The 22,252-nt window shown below is 44.1% G+C and overlaps 2 protein-coding genes across 2 annotated transcripts in view; both read left to right on the forward strand.

Annotated features, from left to right (window-relative positions):
- Window positions 1-3,435, forward strand: part of LOC135805109 (uncharacterized) — an 8,304-nt gene extending 4,869 nt beyond the window's left edge. Inside the window, exons 4-5 of the mRNA XM_065319107.1 lie at window positions 1-13; window positions 255-3,435. The exon at window positions 1-13 is cut by the window's left edge and continues 236 nt beyond it. Of these exons, the coding sequence (XP_065175179.1) occupies window positions 1-13; window positions 255-2,318 (2,077 nt within the window). The 3' untranslated portion in view covers window positions 2,319-3,435. The remainder of the gene's footprint in view (window positions 14-254) is intronic.
- A 291-nt stretch (window positions 3,436-3,726) lies between these two features.
- Window positions 3,727-21,546, forward strand: LOC135805110 (uncharacterized). Its single transcript, XM_065319108.1, has 20 exons — window positions 3,727-4,269; window positions 4,569-4,654; window positions 5,754-5,866; window positions 6,464-6,552; window positions 7,316-7,371; window positions 8,306-8,470; window positions 8,831-8,888; window positions 9,443-9,516; window positions 10,456-10,569; window positions 10,785-10,848; window positions 12,557-12,629; window positions 12,957-13,045; window positions 13,222-13,322; window positions 15,015-15,135; window positions 17,417-17,520; window positions 17,945-17,975; window positions 18,187-18,272; window positions 19,004-19,088; window positions 20,178-20,327; window positions 21,029-21,546. Exons 1-20 carry the CDS (start codon window positions 3,868-3,870, stop codon window positions 21,182-21,184), a joined length of 2,217 nt encoding a protein of 738 aa, XP_065175180.1. The 5' UTR covers window positions 3,727-3,867; the 3' UTR covers window positions 21,185-21,546.
- Window positions 21,547-22,252: the final 706 nt, after the last annotated feature.

The raw sequence follows: 22,252 nt of genomic DNA on the forward strand, positions 1-22,252 counted from the left end.
GAGGGACTGTCAGGTGAGAACAAGTGCTTGTAGAAAACCGTCATAGGAAAGATACGCGTGATCTCGACTTGATTGCCGCCAATGGGAAATAGATTCCAGCAGAGCAGGGAATCATAGTATTATGTGTGCATTGTGTTGATGTTCCCTTCACCAGCCCAAACATGCAACATGCAATCCTGGCCATGTAGACCTACAATCATCCTTCTTCGCATGTGTGCGTGCGTGTACATGTACATTTGTATGTGTTGTTGCAGTACTGTAACAGTGGGCTCAGAGGGTCCAACAGCTGGCAGAATGAACCGAATGGCACGACCTGCTCTGACGGAGACATCTGTACGCGGAAAGACATTTGTAACCAGCATGGTCAATGTCAGCCAGGATACAACTACAAACATGAGTGTGTATCACCTTGCCAGGCCTGCAGTGCATCAGGTTACTGTGCTAATGTCAAGGGATGTGCTATCAACGGCAAATGTGGATGCTGGATCGGGGGACAGTGCTATGCAGAAGGCACGCCACAACCTGGACGAAAGTGTAACGAATGCAATTTTAATCAAAATCCTTATGGATGGTCAAGAATGGCTGACGGGACAGGATGTAATGATGATCGATCTTGCACGTACAATGATAGATGCGTGTCTGGAATGTGCAGTGGAACCCTGTACTCCTGTTTAAAAGCAGGACCGTGCATGGCTACGAACGTATGCAATGGAAGTGCACCTCCTGACGGCTGTGTACCAACATACCATGGAACGTCAGCTATATGCTATCACAATCAAGACGAATGCGACCATCCGGACACATATTGCACTGGAACTTCAGCATCTTGTCCGCAGACCACTTTGAAACTCCTAGGTGGAATACGCATGGGCTCAATCGCCTTTCAACAGCTACCTGATGGCTCCAGCCTTCCAACAGGCCCCGTACATGCCTTCAATCATAGTCTTGTCAATGGAGTGTATATGACAGGCAATTCTTCAGTGCAGGTTGAATTACATGGATATTCCGTACTGTGCGGGAACCTAACTTACTCCATCCAACTCCTCCACATGAAGTCCACTTTCCAAAGCGAGGATGCAGTTGCGTTGATGGATGGAACCATCACGAGAAGAATTCTCTCGGAGAGTAACGTAACCCTGCGCGTTGTCCTGGATGCCCGTCTACTTCACAAGGAGATATACACGGTGTCAGTCACTGTATACGATACTCGCAACAACTCTGCGACATCACGATCACCTCCCCTACTGGTGGACAATACCGCTCCAGTGTTTGGTGGCGTGATACATGATGGGGTAGGTGGCAATCCACGTCTAGACGATAGTTACCAGTCCAGCCTGAACACTGTGACTGTTCATTGGGCAGTTGCTGGTATCAGAGATCTTGAAAGTGGCGTTGACCTCAACAGCTACAAAATGTCTATAGGGACATCGATCGGTACTGGCAATATTCTGTCTTCTCGTCCATGCGCTGCCGTTGATGTTATCGCAGGACGATGCACAGCCACGGGCCTCACTATGGTCAGTGGTACCAAGTATTACTGCACACTTGAAGTCGCTAACAGAGTGGGGCTTGTGTCCAGGTTTACTTCAGATGGCATCACGCCCGACGACTCAGCTGCCGATCCTGGGTTGATTTCACTCAGCATGCCCAGAGACTTGTCTGATGTGCAATACGTGCTGAACAGTAGAACATTGAGTTTCTCGTTCACTTTGTTGAACACCAGCGATCCTCAGAGCCATGTAGCATCTCTTCGCTGGAGGATCTGTGACACGACTAAGTCCCGGGAAGTATGCTCTCGCCAGGACTATTCGGAGTTTCATTGTCCTTCTATTCCTTGCACTGTGCACATTGTGCAAGCTGAGGATAGCCCACTAGTTGCAGATGGAGCATTCCTTGACAATCATCGTTATGATGTGAGGGTCAAGGCAATGAATGGTGCCAGTCTGGAGTCAACAACAACTCAGGAATTCTTGGTAGATCTGAGTGCTCCTAACACTGGATATGTCAGCCATGTTTTGACTAGCGCTGAGAAAACGTTGCCGGACATGTTCTCTACTCTAAAGTGTACCTGGAGTGGGTTTTACGATGTCGGGCTGGGCATCCACCATTACGAAGTATCCATTGTATCAATATCGGCCTACAACAGAACTGTCCCCGTGCTGGCAATGCCACGTACCACTGTGAGCAACGACACAACAGCCTTAGAAAGCAGTCTGCACTTATCACCTGAAATGCTGTACACTAGTTGTGTTACGGCGGTGGACAAGGCCTGGAACACGATGACACGCTGCTCAAACGAAATTACTATTGATCCATAGCCATCTGCAGCAGACTCGGCGAGTCGAGACGTCTAGTGTTGCCTATGCCTTACATGTATCATTAGGCACACAAGAAAAAAAACTAATTGGCTTTCGCAGATAGTTTATGTCGCACAAGTTACAAAAATAATTTAATTCCATCACAACCGTTTACACATATTTTGAGCATTGGGAGGTTTTTTCAACATTTACATGTGTATCAGAGTCACGTGTACTCATAATGCAGGCATCTCCACCAGGTGAACCCAACACACCATGTACATATTCCTATGCCAATTTGAATACTTATTAGAAGGTTGTTGTTGGTTTGTGCTTCGAAGATGTGTTGGAGCTACAAGCTTATAAAACTCTCATAAAACTGTAGGTGTCAGGTCGTTGAATGTCTCAATATTAGGGCTGAAACGATCATCCATTTAGCCCAATCGATTACTCTTTATCATAACGATCGATTATTCGATTATAATCTTTAAGAGGCCGCACCTGGAATATGTACGTAGAATGGCCAAAAGTGGAAATATGTACACAATTTTGCACAAAAAAGTGTTATGTATGCAGACCGGACGCGACCTTGACCTTCGACAGTTTGAGCTTCATGCTCCAGCTTCGTTGTACAGTACAATGTAGGACTGTTTTTCGATTTTGACAGCATGTAACAAGGCGAGTCGCGCGTGCAGTGCGTAAGAAATTGAAAATTAAAAAAACGCAAAATAATCGTAATCGGTAATCTAAACGATTGCTCGATCGTTAGAGTTATCAAACGAGTACTCGATTATTCGGTATAATCGTTTCAGCCCTACTCAATATCCCTGTCAGTTTTGTGCCTTGTTGTCGCACTATCTGACTGTATAATTGTCTCCTTACCTTGGTGACCTGTTAGTCATAACTAGTAACTTGTTGGTCCTTTCTCTCTTACATGAATACTATTGGCTCACCACCCGAGTTCAGTTCTTTATAGTAGAGTTGGTCAAACGAAGATAAGTGCTGCAACCCACAGTCGAGTGGGTTTTTATTCAACTTTTTAACCTTTAGCCATGCATGTAGTTCGAAGTATGTAATACAGAACTCAAATCAAGTATTCATAGTATTCAATGGTATTAGTTTACACAAAAAAGGCGAACATCGGAATAATGAGCTGATGATGCCCTCCTGCCCTGGGTGAACATTTGGAAACAATCGTTGTACGTGGTGTAGCCAAGGACTTCACGTCTTTGTGTGTTGCGAGTTGGAGGTGTACTGAAAAGATGACAAGTTTTTTTGCACGTCTGCCATCTACCGGACCTGCTACATTCAACAATCAGCTACTACTCGTTGAGGTCTACGACATGACTGTATCGGTACTCATTACTGCAGACAATGTAGTACTAGTAGTGTCCTTTTGATTTCCTAGATCAATAAAGACAATAATTGCTATGCAAAAGCATTTTCGCCTGGACACCGATAATTATAATCATCTGCTGCTCTAGCTACTGAGAGCAACTTTGTGGAGCGTCTTGCGTGATCGACGACAGTTTCAAGAGTAGTGGCACTGTGCGGCATACCAGGCGGGAAAATGTTGAAGATGGCCAGCATTTCTCCATTCGCTATAATGTTTTGCATGGCCTTTGCTTGCTTGAGTGTCGCGATGGCATCTGCTAATCCTTACCCACTCGATCGCAAGACTGTAGCCAGAGAGAATGATCCTCTGAACTACTACATATCCACTGGCGGAGACGATTCGAAAAGTGGCAGGAGTTTCGAGGACGCATTCGCTACAATTGACCGCTGCTTGGCCGAAGTCCGAAGTTTACGTAACAGCAGCGGCGGAAAACTGGCTAACGCGGTCTATTTCTACTTTGTCAACGTTAGTGAGGCAGGATCCTTGTTTGTCCTGGAGAATACCGTGGAAATAACTGCAGAGGAATCGGGCGATGGTAACGCGTTCGTTGTGTTTGGACCTCTCGACCAAACCAAGGTAACGTGGGAATGAATGAATCCACTCATTCCTAATGCAAATTCCAGACTGACTGAGATGAGGAAGTAGTCGTTGTGCTGGCTTATCAGCAGTATTTTGAATCAACACGGTCACTATAGTATGTCACCTTGTGTGGTTTGCCTGTGGTATGTGAATCAGCGAACACAAATTCTGGATACGTGCATACCACCAAGCATCCGTGTGACACGTCCCGGGTATGGTCATTCTGCATGATAGTCCTGTATTGCTGTCACTTGATTGTACATGTACCTGCTGTCTCCGTGTTTACTATTGCTCAGTCTGTGACAATCAGTGGTGGCCATCTGATAAAGAACTGGGTGAAAGCCGGTAACACCTGGACAGCCAAGCTGCCTGAGACACTGAAGTAAGCTTGTTGAATGAAATCTTTGACAGTTGGAATAGCTTGTGATTCTACCAATACATCAGAATTCAACAAAACCATTGCACTGAAAGGAGCTGAATGTCTTATAATATTATTATCTAAGTGTTACCCCCCCCCCCCCACACTCCCCTCCCCCGAGGTTGTTATTATGACCTAACAGACCCATGATCTACCACACCTATGATCTAACAAACCCTAGGCCGAACATACATGACTGTACATGTATGTTAGGATTGCGTGTTTTGAGTTTTGCTGTGCAGTTAGACCTAGGAGTATGTTTAGCAATGCGGCTACATTGATGTACACTATTGTCAAGAGTACATAAACAACAGTGCGCTACTCCGCATGCTTTTGCCCAAGGCGGAATCTCTGTGGCCATCAACCTTTCTGGAGATTATGGGTAGTACCGTACGAGGCATGTACTAAGAGTCTGTGGCCGCATTATCTTGGCCAGATTTCACTAAATCTGCGCTATGAGCAAGGTAAAAAAAGCTACAGAAGCGGAATAAAAGTTGATATTATGTTTTAAAACTCACGGTGGAGGTAAGCGACCGGGTCATTTCTACTCAAATTCAAAAACCGTTTTTCGGTCTGCCCGCAGTGTAGTGTATGGTGTAGTATAGACGATAGGTGCATGCCTGCACCTGTGTTAGGGATATGTACGACTCAGGGCCTATAGCCTAGGTAGCTGGCAAAAAGCACAAATTTGCATCATGCCTTGTGCACACATGCAGTAGATATTCATGTTGTCAGGAGTACACAGTATGTAAGACTCAGTACAGTCAGTCAACTGTGACATTGATCCATACCATGTGCATATCACACATCCGAGTATGTACACTATCTGCATTGCTTTTGTCCATTACTAGCACATCTATTTTAGGCCTCAGGATCGTTGATAGGAAGAGCCGAAAAGAATTGTCCAAAAAAGTGTTTTTCGGCCGACATAATCTGGTTTCATAATCTGGTTTCTTGGGCTTTGTCGACGCGAAAAAGGTCATTTTTGTTTTGCCCAAAGTATTGTTCGGATGGACTCATGAGATTGTGTGTCTGTAACTGGGGGGTTTGATCTTTTCTCTAGATCAGTTCGACAATTGTTTGTGAACGGCCAACGAAGGATGATATCCAACACAGGTGTGATGCAGTATGAAAAATTCGGCGACGGTCTCTCTCTGGATGAGGCCATGGACACAGGTAGGGAGGACTTGCACTGAATTTCTATGGAGTGTTTCTTTACTCCATACACATGTAAGGTACTCATGTGCTAGAATATGCCCCTTCCTGTGCATATTTAGGGTGTGATAGTGACATAAGCGTCAGAGTCAGGCCGCTACACACAATTGCCTTCTCACTACTAGTATCACCCAGATTCGAACCATTGGCCCTTTGGGAAATCCCGAGGCGCAGCTTTCATAGTTACTAGTAGTTGGAAATTGCTAGGACATGCAATCAGGTATATCGGGATGGTCCAAGACCATGCCGGAGAAAGAGAGGGTACTACGTTCAAGTCCTGCTTTCAAGTCTACTGGAAATTATCCAACAGTGCTGCAACCCACAGTCATTTGGGAACTCGTGAATTGGGAACTTGCAGCCAGGCACGATTGTAAAATTGGTGCGGCGAGTGGGATTTTTGGCCTTTAGCCAATTTTTTGTAGGCCTGATCTACTTGCCTTCTAACTGATTTAATTAACATCCTTGATGGTGGTGATGTTCCTACGGTTGCGGAAACTAATTCTGACAGAGTTATATGCAAACTGTGAAACCTATTATTATCATCGTGCATGTACATAGGTGATGACTTTGACTACATTGCATACAAGAGGAAAGCTCTGGCGAGATCTGAGGCAGATCCCAACTTCTTCACCTACCAAGAAGGCCAGGCAAGTTGAAAAAAATACTGCAGAGATATTTTACATAAATGTAGGAAAAATACTGGAGAGATATTTTAGGACTTAGCAGATTGAGTAAATGTTTTATTTTTTATTTATTTATTTTTAGTAAATGTAGGACTTAGATATGTGACATAGCCTGAGTGCCATGGTATAAGGAACTAACATTTCCTCTCGACCAGTCAGGACGGGATGCTATGCTCTCATCCACATGGACCTGCAGGTGACACAAGGCCATGCCAGAGGTGTAACATTTCTCACCCATCAATTGATGCATCCCACTTTTTCCACCCTTCTCTCATGCAGGCAGTTGAAGCAGCCTTATTTATACAGTATGCTGTCACAGCACCCATTTATACAATATGCTGTCACTGCACCCATACCTAGCCTACTATTTTGCACAAAGCGGTTCTTCTTTGCTGCATTTTTTAGGCACCGCTCGTCCTAAGAGCAAACAGCTCGATAATAATTATGATACAAACAATAGGAGGACAGAGAAAGTGTTTTTACTCCGAGTTTCACGCACTAAGCGATCATCAGAAAACAGTAATGAGAAATCTGGATCAGTATTGGTTTATATACACTCTCTTGGACAGCCTGGAACCTCTCTGTTTTAATAATTATGATACAAGTAGTTAGTCCTGAAGATGGGCCATGTCTGAAAATTTCAGAAGACTTTTCGGAGCATGCGCCTTGACATTGGTTGCTGTAAGATCACTGAAGTATGGAAATGTTTTCTCTTCATGGTCAACAGGTGCCTGCAAGCCTTGCCGAAGAAACTGGATTAGAAGCTATTGTCTATGAAATCTGGTAAGAGTTTGTTAATTTCACCACATTGATATTCCCAACACCATCACGAACGCAAGTGGTCTCTTTTCGGCAAACTTCTACACTTTCAATCAAATTTTTGGCTAGCAGCGATCGTGGCACCTGGCTGCGGCCTACTACCCTTCACTTCCTCCGTTGTCTGTATCTGGTTGTATAGCAGTGTACTTGAGTATGTGGATTGAGAAGAACTAAGCACTACAGTGAAACCTCGTTAGGACGAACACTGATGAGGCGAACTTTCCTTTAGTACAAACTAGGGCCAGTGTCGTTCCTGGACGGCGAGAACAGACGTTGAAGACCCTCGGTTATTCGCAACGCTGTCACCTCCAAACCAGCTAGACCTTGACACTTGACTGACTCGTGACTGCCATCCAGAGCACACGAGAAGTCCATCGAACCTCTCTGGTGTGGGGAGCACCGTTCCTCTAAATTCATCGCCAAAGTCACTACCATTATCTGGTAATATCAAAATCGTTCATGAAATAACCATTATCAGGAATGAAGTGGGCACTGGTAGGAGAACTGTTGAGATATTCACAACTGACAAGACAGTATGAATAAAAGTTGCTTTAAAAGAGTCCTCAGAGTATCTTTCGATTGTAGCCTACAGTATGTTACGCTTTCCAACGGCCGTCGTAAGAGAGTTGGAAAGCACGTGTCTTTGTGTGTAGCCATGACAATCATGGTGGTTCGGTGCGAGTCTGCGCAAAGCAGACACAGCCCAACATGGTTGTCACTTCGCAGTGGCCTACTTCCCTGATAGGACCAGAACTTCGCCATTGCCAGCGACTGGCTATGCTACTCTGTTGTTGTTTGCTGTGTTGTACGGGCGGAGCACAAAGACGCACTGGTGGAAACACGGATCACCCGACTGGGCAGCCATACTGATCACACGTTTTGCTTCTCTTTGCCCCAGGACTGCTTCTGTCCATCCGGTTACGGCCATACATCCATCAAATCGCACAGTGTACCTAAAGAATCCAGTGGCTGGAAGGTGGGAAACATCACCTGCCACGGGTCATCGCTACATACTGCAGAACTCGAAGCAATTTCTGAAGCCAGGGACATTCCACTTTGATGAGTAAGTCACAGCACTGGCAGCCTGACATTTTGCAAAGGTAAACTATTGAGATGGTGAGATCAAGTACCACAACACTAGCATATTTCTCAATATGTTCTCCTTCAAGAACAGAGATGAAGACTAGATGTTGGTCCAATTTTCAGCTAGGTAGAGCGCCTTGATCATTCTAAGTGATTATGGAATCATGCTCAATGACATCAGCTCAGGGTTACGTGAATATGCCAGATCCTGTGTCAGTCCTTGAGCTGTATAGTGATGCATGCTCACTGATTAGGCCAGTAATCAGTGTAGTGCGCAAGAGCTGAGTCCTCTCCTAATTATTCCCCTTGTGCAATTGGAATGTTCTTGTTTGACTTTCAGGACAAGCCGAGTGCTTACATACCAGCCAATGGAAGGCGAGACTCCATCAATGCAAGCTGTAAGTCAGTGAGCAAATCGTGGAGCATTCTTTTCTGTGCTCAGCAAACCCATCACATCACGAATCTGACGAGAGTGGAATTTCTGTTCTTCCAGACGGATCATTCCTGGTGTCACTGCGATCAACACCTCATCTAGCTGACATTGATTTTAGTAGTGCACGAATACACCAATGCTTCAATGGATTCGATCTGTGGTCGGGAGATTTTTGGAAAGTTTAACCCTAACCTTTTGGTGTCTCCCACATCCACTTGTGGGTATCGTCGAAATAACAGCATGCATGTACCCTGCATTGTGTGATCTGTGCAGTTATACCTTGCCACATTTGAGGCCAGAAGTCCAAGGACAGCCTATCCTTGGACTTCTGGCCTCAAACGTGGCAAGGTATGAAAGCCTGATTTTGGCAAAACCTGGCAGAATTTCTAATTCCCTGTCAGGGTCAGGGAATTAGAAATTCAGCCAGGTTTGGCTAAAACCAGGCTTTGAAGAGCCAGCGGGACTATTTTGGATGAATGGACTGTAGAAACATATTTTTCTGGTGCTAATACTGCACAGATTGTTCCTAGATTGACTGAGCTTGTGACCGTGGTGGGAAGCTCTGACAAGAAGGTGGCCAACATTGCATTCGTGTGAGTTCACATTCGGTCACTGTGTAATATGATGGTGTGCTTTTAAAATCCATCGCCAATCTGATTGTTGATTTGATGAATTTCAAGGGCCAAGCACCAGGATGAAAGCAATGTGACCAATAGGAACACGCTTTGGGCAGTAGTCCACAACTGATATTATGAGGCATTGCCATACCATCCGGGCTTCAGATGTATCCATGTTAAAATCCCTGGGCAGTGTTTTTGAATTCACCTTCTTCTAGAAACTGTGGGAATTGGACTTCAACTGGCAATGGGAAAGTACCTTTAAAAATTGATACAACAAGAGTATAGGCAACATAGAGCCAAAAGGTTTTACTATGAACACTGAAGTGCGTTGCTATAAAGAGAGGCAGCAAGAAGCCTGGTAAAGAGAGCTGGCATGACCAGTAGGCTCGCTCGGGCTAATGGTGCATGTAAACAGTTAGTATTCATTGGAAATACTGGGAGAGCTCTGCAGGGAAAGGATACTGGGAGTCCGCTCTGCAGGGAAAGGATACTGGGAGAGCTCTGCAGGGAAAGGATACTGGGAGAGCTCTGCAGGGAAAGGATACTGGGAGAGCTCTGCAGGAAAAGGATACTGGGAGAGCTCTGCAGGGAAAGTAGGCACGTATGCATAGTTTCAACTGGATGAAGGGAGAACTAGTTCATGGAAATGCAGTAAATAATGCTGGCTTTCCATACTGCTCTTTACGGCTAAACGGAGATGGGATTTGCAGGTACAAGCTAAACGGCTGGTGAGCCAAGTTCATAGTAGGTGGAGTGTGCTTCAATTTGGTATGATGCTAGCGCAACAGTTGATCACTGATATTGATGAATTAGGATTTAGCACAACAGTAATGAGTTATGGATAACAAACCATCTCACGTGTGTGGATTCTAACAATGCACCTTCTCCCAATTGTCCTCCTTGTTTCTGCAGTGGCCTGACATTTGCTCATGCTGCTGCTGACTACAGTACCTGCTTTGCAGGAGAATGCAGTGATCAGTCAGCCAATTTTCTAACAACCGCTGCCATCCGCATGGAGTTTGCGAGGTAAAAAGAGAGATCTTCTCCTCCTCCAGGAGGCTTGTGTTTGGAACTGACAACAGGTGTTCATTTGTGCTGACATGCCTGCGAATGAGACCTAACCTCCCCTGGTGATTATTATGCTATGAAAACTGTTTCTGCTGGAGAAGAAGGTTTACTGACACCGAGCTACTTTGCTCTGTTTCCTATATCTATCTCTATGGTGTGTTGTTCTCTTGCAGTAACTGTGAGATCACTATGTGTGATGTTGCCCATGTTGGAGGCTATGGAGTCTGGCTAGACCAGGTATTACGTCCGTTTTCTCTGTAAAAAAACCACACACCCTGTTAACCAAGAAATCATAGTATCTAGCATAGAATATGAACCAGGCAGTCGTAACATCTAACATTGCAAACCAGGGAGTCGTAGCATCTAGGGACTCAACATGAGCACACCCTGTAAACCAAGAAATCATAGTATCTAGCATAGGATGTGAACCAGGCAGTCGTAACAGCTAACTTTGCAAACCAGGGAGTCGTAGCATCTAGGGACTCAACATGAGATCAGATCTTGTAGATTAATATGCACGCCACACGGGTCAGGCGGCAGGCGGACATGTGTAGGGGGTGAAATTTTCAAAAGAGTGTTCAGCCACACAACTCACGACACCCGAAATCCAACATGTGTGAAGCCTCACTCGTGTAGGGTCATGTCAGTGAGGTGTTTTTGTGCTTTTGTCGCATTTTTATCATTATTTTATGTAAAGTTGGTGTGGAGAAAGATAATCAATAATGTTGTTATGTTGTTTGGCCATGTCTGCATCAATTGTACTCTTTACTGCTTTTATCATTTATCCAAAAAAATATTTCAAGATCGTGTATGTGTTGATGGTTGGTGTAGATTCACACGCACACGTACACACGTCCAAACAACTGTTTCTCAGTATCACCGGATATGCAACCTGTGTGATTTCTAGACATGAGTGCGCAGAGAGACACACTGTTAACATTTTTAAATGTTCAGGGGGAGTGCATCTTAATCGACCTATCACTCTAGGATGTGCATTTGAACCTCACATTTTGAAAATTGTCTGTCTACCCAAGTCTTGTCTATGCCACTTGCGATCACGAACTCGCCCATTGTCTGCTGACCTGTAATGTGTCCAGACCACCGCAGGCATATAATTTTTTTTTTTAATTCGACGGGTTCGCGTACCGAGCAGGTCAAGAACAAGGAGTCGTACAACTCCCTGGTCAAGAACCACCATTCCGCTTCCACAGGCATATACCAGTTTAAATCCACATCCTCACACACACAAGGGTGACTGGAATGAGCAGCCCGCTAGTGAAACCCACATCATGTTATATTACAGTTGCCACAGGTGCTTCCCGTACCTGGTGTAAACTACAGTCGACCTACCCTTATAACGATATTTGCGTCACACCAAGAAATATTGTTATAAGGGTAATATTGTTATAGGGGTAACTGGTTCATTTCATACACATACGTCATAATGCATGAATTCTGTTCATTTTTTACACTCTTCATAGCGTAAAAAACTGACGTACATGCACATTATGTGCACAGTAAGGTGCCCACCGGTGCCCCCATTGCATTTCGCCATGTCCCGGCGACTTATCAAGTGAAGCTTGCCCTACCTGGATAGTGGGCTCCACATGTTGCCTGCTAGATATTGTTATAAAATGGAAAATGTCGATTGGTCAGCCCATTTTATATCGTTATAGGGGTAATATCGTTATAGCAATATTGTTATAGAGGTAAGGCATTGTATACACAAGTCAATAGAGTGATTTGGTTTGGCAGAAAAATATCGTTATAAGGGTAATATCGTTATAGAGGTTATCGTTATAAGGGTAGGTCGACTGTAAATAATTGAACTTCAAAGTACAACAGTGCTAACGTGCTTACAGCAGAATACCAGTCTACCTCTGTGGAAAATATTCGGTAAATTGATACGATGTCAATGTTCGCTTGTGCTTGATCTCCACCACAGGGTTGCAGTAACAATACGTTGTCCTATGTAGAGGTATATGATGTTGGAGCTGGTGGAGTGAGAATTGGCCGAGGTAAGCTGCAACTGTGCTAGTGTTTGGCCATCATACAAGTAGGACACAAATGATTATAGATGAAACCGAGCAATAGCTCAACTACTCACTTCATGGTGTTGCTCCGAAACCTTTCGTGCATGCTGAGGGAATATCAGGGCTACTCAAGAAAAGCACCATGCCTTTTTGCCACACTTTGCGTATTTACAAACACCAATGAGGTCACATTTTCACAAGATTTCTGATAGGCAAAAAGAAAATCAAATCAGACTAGTTCCATTCTGGTTCGGGTTCGAAATGTCAAAACTAGGATTTTTATCGCTTTATTTTTTTAATGTGTGCACGTAGCTGGTCATGTTGTAGACCCTGATCTTCAAACCAACTTCAACACTTTGACTGACAGCACGCTTGCAGACGGTGGTCACATTTTCAAAGAGGTGAGATTCCCGTTATCTAATAGTCTCCTGTCGTTGATGAAACTCTGCTCGTGATGTTGCTCACTTGCTGCAATATACTATCTTGCTGGATGACCATGGTTGCTCGTCGCTGTGTATAATTATGAATTCCAGCATTGGCCTGTACGTGTGAATGCATACAATATTGCTACCTGCAGGGCTGCGGAGTATTGCTTCAGATGGCCGGCCACAACACAATAACACACAATCACATCCATCACTTTCACTACACTGGAGTCTCAATTGGATGGTCATGGGGGTAAGTTAGGGTTAGAGCTGAAGATGTCGCACGGTGGTGAGTGCATACTAGTATTGTGAAGTACCGTATTTTACCGGTTGTAAGTCGACCCCGGTTATAAGTCGACCCCCGTATCTGGAGGTCTCAATTCTGCGTTTTAGAGTTTTCACCCATCGAAGCATTGCTAACCACTCCCTGCCACTAACACATCAACAAATCAGGTAAACATTCCTTGTTGGAGGGTATACCGTCCCAATCCGTGAAAAATGCCAATAAACTGGCAAAAATGTGTACACATGGTGCACTCGTGCATGCAGTGCAGGTAATTTTTTGCAAGATACTGATAGTTCCCGGTTATAAGTCGAATCCCGGTTGTAAGTCGACCCCCACCCTTTCTCCTTCTATTTTTAGTCGTAAAAGGTCGACTTACAACCGGAAAAGTACGGTATCTCTAATGCTCTATCTCCTTTAAAAGCGGCCAAGGGAAGATGTGTTTCCAACGCATCACCGCCATAGCACATAGCAACCTATTGTTACTGGTTTCATTGATCTTATTCAGAGTACTTTGAAGTGCACTCACTGATTACTTCACTTATGCAGTTTGCGCACAAATCGACTACATACTGTTGCGCTCTGTGGCGGATCACACGCACACACATACTTCCCACCACAGCAAGAGGTCCCCTTGGAGTGCCAAAACTTCTTTTGGCAATTGTTTCGCTTAATTATTATAAGTGGCCTTATGATTAGGTGTACATGTATCCATTCATTAAATTCCAGGCACTACATACTCATGTCGGGGCCATTAGTGACAGTGTAGGAGTTGCATTTTAATAGAAAGTATATTTTTCGCAGTAAAAGAGTATTTATTTTTAGAGCTTGTGTGGATACAGATTCCTAGGTTCGAACCCCAAGATGGGCAGTTAGTTACATTTTGTGTCTCCTTGTGTATTTTGTATCTGCATGTTATTATAATAACCTTTCCGTGCGAGAGAAGAGTATTTATGTTTGTAGAGCTTGTGTGGATACAGATTCCTAGGTTCGAACCCCAAGTTGGGCAGTTAGTTACATTTTTTCTCTCCTTGCGTATTTGTATCTGCATGTTATTACCCTTTCCGTGAGTCGCTCGTGAGTAATGTATAAGTCGTGTATGGCTAAACCCGTATTTCCCCACTTTACCCGTATGACTGTTGTGAACTGTGATTGGCTGCTAGTATTATTGTTCCAGAATGTTCCAGAGCTGTGAACTGTGATTGGTTAATTATGCTAATGTTTCTAGAATTTCGTCGGCGACCGGTTTCCGTAGATTGCTGATTGGTTAATGACCTACAACATGGCTGCCGGTTGCCGGACTTTTGTTCCCTTGCTTTCTTCTTTCTTGTTGCCTTTCTATCTCTTTGCATTCTAAGTGTGTATAATATTTCTTTCCTGATAACTACTGGTAAACTACGACGTGAGTGTTTAACTGGAGTGAGCGTGATTGACTCCGGGGCCAGCTATTAGTGACAGCGTCAAAAAGCACAATCACAACGGCAAGTGTTGAGAACACTATGAAGAGTAGGCATGTTTTGATGTCTCATGACCAAATTTTCTTGTATTGTAGCACAGCTAGATTGAATCAAGTTGTTCACAGCAAGGACAGCACTCAACTCTCTCAAACCTCAACCAAAATGTTTTTGGTTGTGCTATACTCCCACTAACTTGCCCCTACAGATATGCAGCAACATCTTCGCCAGGTAACATCATCAGCTACAATCACATCCACCATATAGGAATGGGCGATCTGAGCGACATGGGATGTGTCTACTCCTTGGGTGTTCAGATTGGAGCACAGGTATGTTTCTGAACAAATCATATACTCCCATGCGATACCACTATTTGAGCTTGTCCTATACTCCCATGCTATACTATATGGTGAATGAGAGAGAGAGAGAGAGAGAGAGAGAGAGAGAGAGAGTAAGTTACATTTATAAAGACAGGTAAGTCTAACAAATGAGGACTGAGACCTCTACAACAGGGTTTTCACGCCTGAAAGCAGGTGCATGATTTAACAAGCAGGTTGTCAGTCTAGATTTTATGCGCAGATGGAGAAAAAAATGCGCAGAATTTTTGTAATGAGATGAAAAGCAGAAATAATAAGAAATAATAAGAAAAGATGAAATGAAAGCCTGCTCACAACCCCGCCCAGCCTTGCGAACTGGGTATGGTGGATTAAGAACCCGGTTCAACGCTCGAGCAAGCGCTCTCCACTCAAGGTGTTCACAGCAACTGATAGGAACTCATATGGGGAAATTATAGAAAAGAAATAATAAGATAAAGAGAAAGAACATGCTGTCCGCAGATTGAGTATTTCGCTCCTGCTCTTGTAGCAGTTGAGCACTCTTGCGTGGGGTAGTGCCTTTGCTGTTTGCGTTATGCAGAGCTCACTGACTTGTCAGTTTGAGCACTCTGGCAAGGTACGTTCGGGCCTGATTGGAAATTTTTATTTTCATTGCTATCAGGTTCGGCCTCATTTTCTCTGTGCTGCGCTGATGAGTTCAAAAAGAACGAAACAGCATGCTGTCCGCAGATTGAGTAAGATAAAGAGAATAAATTTCAACGCACCTCAATAAACGGAGCCCCACATACAGTACCTCAGAAAAGTGGATCTTCCGACCAGTGTTTTTGTTGACGTCGCAACCAGATGATGTAGCTGCTTCGCAGAGACGTCTTACTGCACAAATTACAAATAAATTTTATTCTTCGATTAGAAAACCCAAGCGCTTTCAGAGCCCTCCGAAGAGAGTCCGGGATGAAACTACGCACACCTACCTCAACCGAAAAAGAAACGACCTGCCACCCGTTTGCTCGGCGTTGATCGGCCAGATCCGCATACCGCCTGTCCTTCCGCGAGTTACTGACACTGAATCTGTCCTCAGCACAAACTGTCAACTCCATCCAGAATACAATCCTACGACTCGTAGAGTACAGAACTATATCTGGTCTTAGGGTGGTAAGTGCAACACAGCTAGGGAAAGAAATCTTTGCACTAACTGAGTCGACAAGAAGTTTCCAGTCTGAGGCCGCTGACAGGAGATCAGTCGTAACCAACTTTCGTCTGGGCTGAACGCGAACTGGCTTCTCTCCCGCCTTGCAAAACGAGATGAAGTCAAGCTCATTTGAATTTTCGGTTTGTATGGTGTTCGAGAGAGAGAGAGAGAGAGAGAGAGAGAGAGAGAGAGAGAGAGAGAGAGAGAGAGAGAGAGAGAGAGAGAGAGTAAGTTACATTTATAAAGACAGGTAAGTCTAACAAATGAGGACTGAGACCTCTACAACAGGGTTTTTACGCCTGAAAGCAGGTGCATGATTTAACAAGCAGGTTGTCAGTCTAGATTTTATGCGCAGATGGAGAAAAAGCGCAGAATTTTTGTAATGAGATGAAAAGCAGAAATAATAAGAAATAATAAGAAAAGATGAAATGAAAGCCTGCTCACAACCCCGCCCAGCCTTGCGAACTGGGTATGGTGGATTAAGAACCCGGTTCAACGCTCGAGCAAGCGCTCTCCACTCAAGGTGTTCACAGCAACTGATAGGAACTCATATGGGGAAATTATAGAAAAGAAATAATAAGATAAAGAGAATAAATTTCAACGCACCTCAATAAACGGAGCCCCACATACAGTACCTCAGAAAAGTGGATCTTCCGACGAGAGAGAGAGAGAGAGAGAGAGAGAGAGAGAGAGAGAGAGAGAGACAATGTGGCAGTTGGGATTTCGAACTACTTGTTAGTTTATGAAAGCTATGAAAGCATGGATGTGGTTAATGATATTTCAGCCTTTGGCCTCTGGTTGGTGGATCTGATCTACCCTCCCCCATCGTTTAGGAGCCGCATCTGACGCCTGATCATCGGGTGGTGGCGTCCTACGGAAGCGGAAATGCTTTTCTTGACCAATCCTGTACGCTAACCCGTGTAACGTTCTAATTTTTTAATGAAAGCTGCTACTTGCCCTCCTGACAATCCTATACTCGTGAAATCAGTGTAACCAACTCAGTGGGGTCCTTTTTGGTGCAAAATCTGCTCTGAGTTGTGTAGTCCCTGTTACTGCCGTTGGAATTTGATACTGTGTGTTCTATAGGTGGTACATAACTTATGTCATGATGTGTGGAGTTACGGCTATGGTGGATGGGGTTACTACACTGATGAAGGTAGCAGCAACATGACCTATGCTTATAATATTGCGTAAGTTGAGTCAAAGTTAATGCGTTCTCTCGTTCCTAGCTGTCTTCTCACTCAGTAATACTCCTTCCCAAATCAGACGTATGCACATTGTTATTAATAAAGCTGCAGGCAAGCCCATATTGCTCATATTACATTTCTTATTCGCAATCAATAAGACAAGCTGAATCGACATTTGTTCATGCAATGTAAAACAGTGGAGACAATGTGCAATAAAAGGATGAAAATGGAAAGAAATAGGGTAGAAAAAATTAGGATTCAAACAAGTTTTCGTACAGCACTCGCCATTTGTTTGGCGATATATCCTGGTGTATTACACCCCTGCAATAGAATTCTGGTGACTTGTTGGGTTCACTGGGGCTTTATGACAAACCCACATAAGATAATATCTGCGAATGGATCTCAATTTTATTTTCACTGTGTGCAGGTATCATACAAAAGCTGCTTGCTGGCATCAGGTAAGCTTGAGGTTGCTTTGGGCAGTTGTTGAGATTTGTAGCAGTGCCTGTGATTCTATCGTTGTTTCCGAGTCTATATTGGTCAGTAATTCAAAAATAGGCAGTTACTATTGCGATGTACATTGTTCTTTGCGTCTGCCTTGAATTATTCCAGCAGTGAGATGTTTTACATACCATGGCGCTGTTCTCTTTTTGTCATATCTGCATTTAGCATTATGGTGAAAACAACCAATTCATCAACAACATCTTTGCCTACCCACATCACATACCATGCCCAGATAAAACTGGAGGCTTTTGGTGAGTGCTCATATCCCTTTCCAATATTCCTGCCACTGCTTATGCAGTCGAGATCCATGGCCAACAGCAACTAACCTATCTAGCATCAGCTATCGTTTTACATACTTTGCTTGCAAGCTACATGTATCTGCACCCCCCCCCCCTCTCTCCCTCTTTTAATGACGTTATTTGTGATATTATTCAAGCGATATAACTGGTTGCTTTAGTGATTCCTACCATGTGACGATGTTCCATTGGTGATGGTCACGAGAAAACGTTCTGGAATTTTTTCATTTTAATAATTGTTTTATACATGTAGAAGAGAAAAGGACATATGGATACGAGTTAAGAGTAACTCTCCATCACTGTAACATGATACTTTATACAGTCAGAAAGTGACTGTATAAAGTATCATGTTACAGTGATGGAGAGTTACTCTTAACTCGTATCCATATGTCCTTTTCTCTTCTACATTTATTTATGGCTCAACATCCGAGTTTCATGTTTTATACATGGTTATGAATGTAGAAAGGAAAAGAACAAATGGAACAGAACATGGTTATGAGTGCACAATTAATTAAATTCATTTCTATTTTACGATTATTGTCTCCTCGTCGGTTATTCTCTCTCTTTTACTTGAGTATAGGAATCCAGGCCAGGGAACAGTGAGTACATTATAGTGGGCCATTCCGAGGCATTTTATTCCTCTGATCTCTATTCATTGTTACACTCTATTCGTTCCGCTTTTGTAGCTACGACAGTGCTATAAAGTCCTCCCGGCATCCAGCTGGATCGGGACCTGGAGCCTTCACATCATTCAACTTCGAGAGGAATATTGTGAGTACTTATCTTACCCACTGGTTTGAGGGTAAAGCACAAACAGGAAATGTCTGAAGAAAAAATTGACTGGCACCACCAGGACTCAAACCAGGGATCCTCGCTTGAGGCCAGCGATGCTTACCCACTGAGCTATAGTGTAGCTGTCATCTTTCCCTTCTTTTATCACCCCCCCCCCCCCCCTCTCACGTGACCGCGGACTCCTGCATATACACTCACACAATAACCACACAACTGTCTGGGGATAGCGTGCTTCTTGTATTATTCTAAACTTGATATGCTGAGTCCAGCTTGACTCAACTGAGTCCCTAACTGTTAAGAGCGAAAAGAAAAAAAATTCTGGCCTTCTGCAAGCAATAACAAGTAATGAGTGCCGGCTGTGTAAAGTCGCACAACCATGCAGTCGTCCGGATGATGGTGAGTTTCCTTCACACATCTTGCCCTGCTGCTCCACCTGCGCATACCTGATACGGTGGTGCGCTTACGGGCTGCCTGGGCCCCAGACGCCTCCCTGATGCGCCACGGGGTGCAGTCAAAGCACCTGTATCACTTCGGTGATCCAAAAGCGAATGCAGCCTTGCCGGTCGCCGGCCTACCGCCTACGTGACCAGCCTGAGACTGGCCCTGCCGCATTTGGTGCTTCTAAACGCTGCGATCCGGTAGACAGCTCACTGGGCTGCCAAATACGTGACTAGCTTGAGGACAGTTCCATACTGCATGGCAGGGCGCCCACCTCAGGTCGCACACGGTAGCGGCGTGAGGGTTGGTGATAACTACAGTTTCCTCCTTCCTCCTCCGGATACTTCCATTTTTAGTTCCTGGAAAAACATTTATCTTGTTTTCGGTGCATAATGAATATCTCTCATGTGGAAATGTTCATAGTACGGCATGGAATGAAGAGCGGTGATTTAGTTTCTCTACAGTCCTGCGGCCTCTAATTCAGCTTGCCCATGACCCCTGTTCATGCACATGGGGATGTGCTTGTGCTGAGGTTTTGATACGAGAATCTGCATTTCCCATTGTCCACCTGTGTATTTCTGGGCCTTTCCTTAAGTAACCACCGTATCACTCTGCATATTCCGATTCCAGATCTACATCTCCAATGGAACATTGATGTCTGCATCGAACCCTCAAGATCTTCTATTTTCCAACCAGACATTTGACAACAACGTTTATTGGAACACCGTCAGCCATACTGACGTGCTTTTCCCTCCAAACTCCAAGTCTACTTTCGCACAGGTAAATTTTGATTTGTAATTGCCGCAAGTTTACACCCGTAGTCATAACAACTACTTTCCATAGCTTTTTGGTGCTGATTTACAAAGGAGAATGGGCATTGTGAGCCGAACCTAGACATAGAGGCAGGCAATAGTGCTCAAATGCCTGTAATAGGCAGAGCGTAGTACGCAAGAGGTACACAAAAGGAAGTAAAATAGGGCTGTTTTGTTGTTTCTGAGAGTATCCTGAAACTCCTAGTAACAACGAAACAGCCCTATTTTACTTCCTTTTGTGTACCTCGTGAGCCAAACCTATGAAGCCAGCTTATCAGATTTTGCATTTTGTACTCCTAGAGGTAAATTATCCCCAGTATTTCCACCAGATGCATCCATCTGAAAGTGGCAGTCACAATGTTTACATTGGAATGCTGTGCTTAGTGAAATTCTAGCTAGTGTTTTTCTTCGGCACTCCGACAGTACTGGTTTTCACTTTCTTGACTGCGTGCATGTGCATCTGTGTGTGCATGTGTGCATGTGCGTATGTGTGCATGTGTGCATGTGCATGTGCGTCTGTGTGCATGTGTGTGTGTGTGTGTGTGTGCCTGGGTTTATGTGCGTGCATGCACCTGTGTGTGTGTGTGTGTGTGTGTGTGCCTGTGTGTGTGTATGTGTGTGTGTGTGTGTGTGTGTGTGTGTGTTTGCGCTGACTCGTATCCCATGCAGTGGCAATCACATGGCAAGGACAAGAACAGTGTCATTGCCGATCCTCTCTTCCTCAAAGCATCATCGTTTGATTTCAGCAAACTTTCAAAGGACTCGCCTGCTCTGAAACTGGGATTTAAACCTATTGATACCTCCACAATCGGACCAAGGACATAGCAATGCTCCAAACTGCACTTGCCATGCGATTACCCTGATATTTCCTTCCCACTATAGAATGTAATCATTATGTGTCCTGCTGCATTACAAATCAGATTTTTCCTGAGAAAACCGAATACTTCTTCCTTTCTTGTTGATCCTTGCCAAGAAATGTGTGAAAAACACAGTAACATTATCACGCTTGCGGGTAGTGCCGCCTGACCGCAAAATTTCTCGTTTATTTCCAACGAGAAATAAACACATTTTTTGAAATTTCCTACCATCACTTTCCTGAAGCAAAACTAGAAAAAAATCACATTATGTTGGACTTGGGTTGAGAGCGAAAGATTAATTTATAAGAAGAAAAGATACAAAAGCTACAAGTTACGCTGCGTTATCTCATGAGCTGATTGTTATTGGACGCTATAGTGTAACTTTTAGCTCTTTGGTCCTCTTTTCTTCCTATACTTACCGTACTTCCCCACATATAAGCGCATGCGCTTATAAGCGAAAATTTGCTGCAAAAAAGATCTTTGGCTGTGTAAACATGTTCGGGTAGAAGCCCATGCGCTTATATGCGCAATACAGGTTTGTCTGTGTCTTAAACAATGGTGTCATCACACTACTTAGTGGTATATTTCGCCCCCGCCTTTTCACCAATAGTGTTCACATGTAAGCGCATGCGCTTATAATTGAGGGGTGCGCTTATATCCGGACATAAGCACATGCGCTTATATGTGCGGAAGTACGGTATACATCATTCCCGTAGCTATGCAGAAGACATTACTTCAGTAATGTCTGGCGCTAGCCAGGGTCCACACAGCTTTAATTTGGTATTTGTTTGTGTGTTTGTGTCACGCCTGGCGTCCCGTACCGTACCATCAAACACAGCTGGCCACCAACAGCTGGCCACAATATTCAAATAGGACTTTCAAACGCAAGATCATAACGTGAAGCAACTCGGAAGAATGAGTATGAATGCGAAGTGTATTGGGGAATGCATGTAGGGCGATAGCGCGGGTTCGAATCCCAGGTTATGCCTAAAAAAATAGGAGAATTAAAAAATTTATAACATCCCTATGCTTTTTT

The sequence above is a fragment of the Sycon ciliatum genome, chromosome 1 (genome assembly GCF_964019385.1).
Source record: "Sycon ciliatum chromosome 1, ocSycCili1.1, whole genome shotgun sequence".
Lineage (NCBI taxonomy): Eukaryota > Metazoa > Porifera > Calcarea > Leucosolenida > Sycettidae > Sycon > Sycon ciliatum.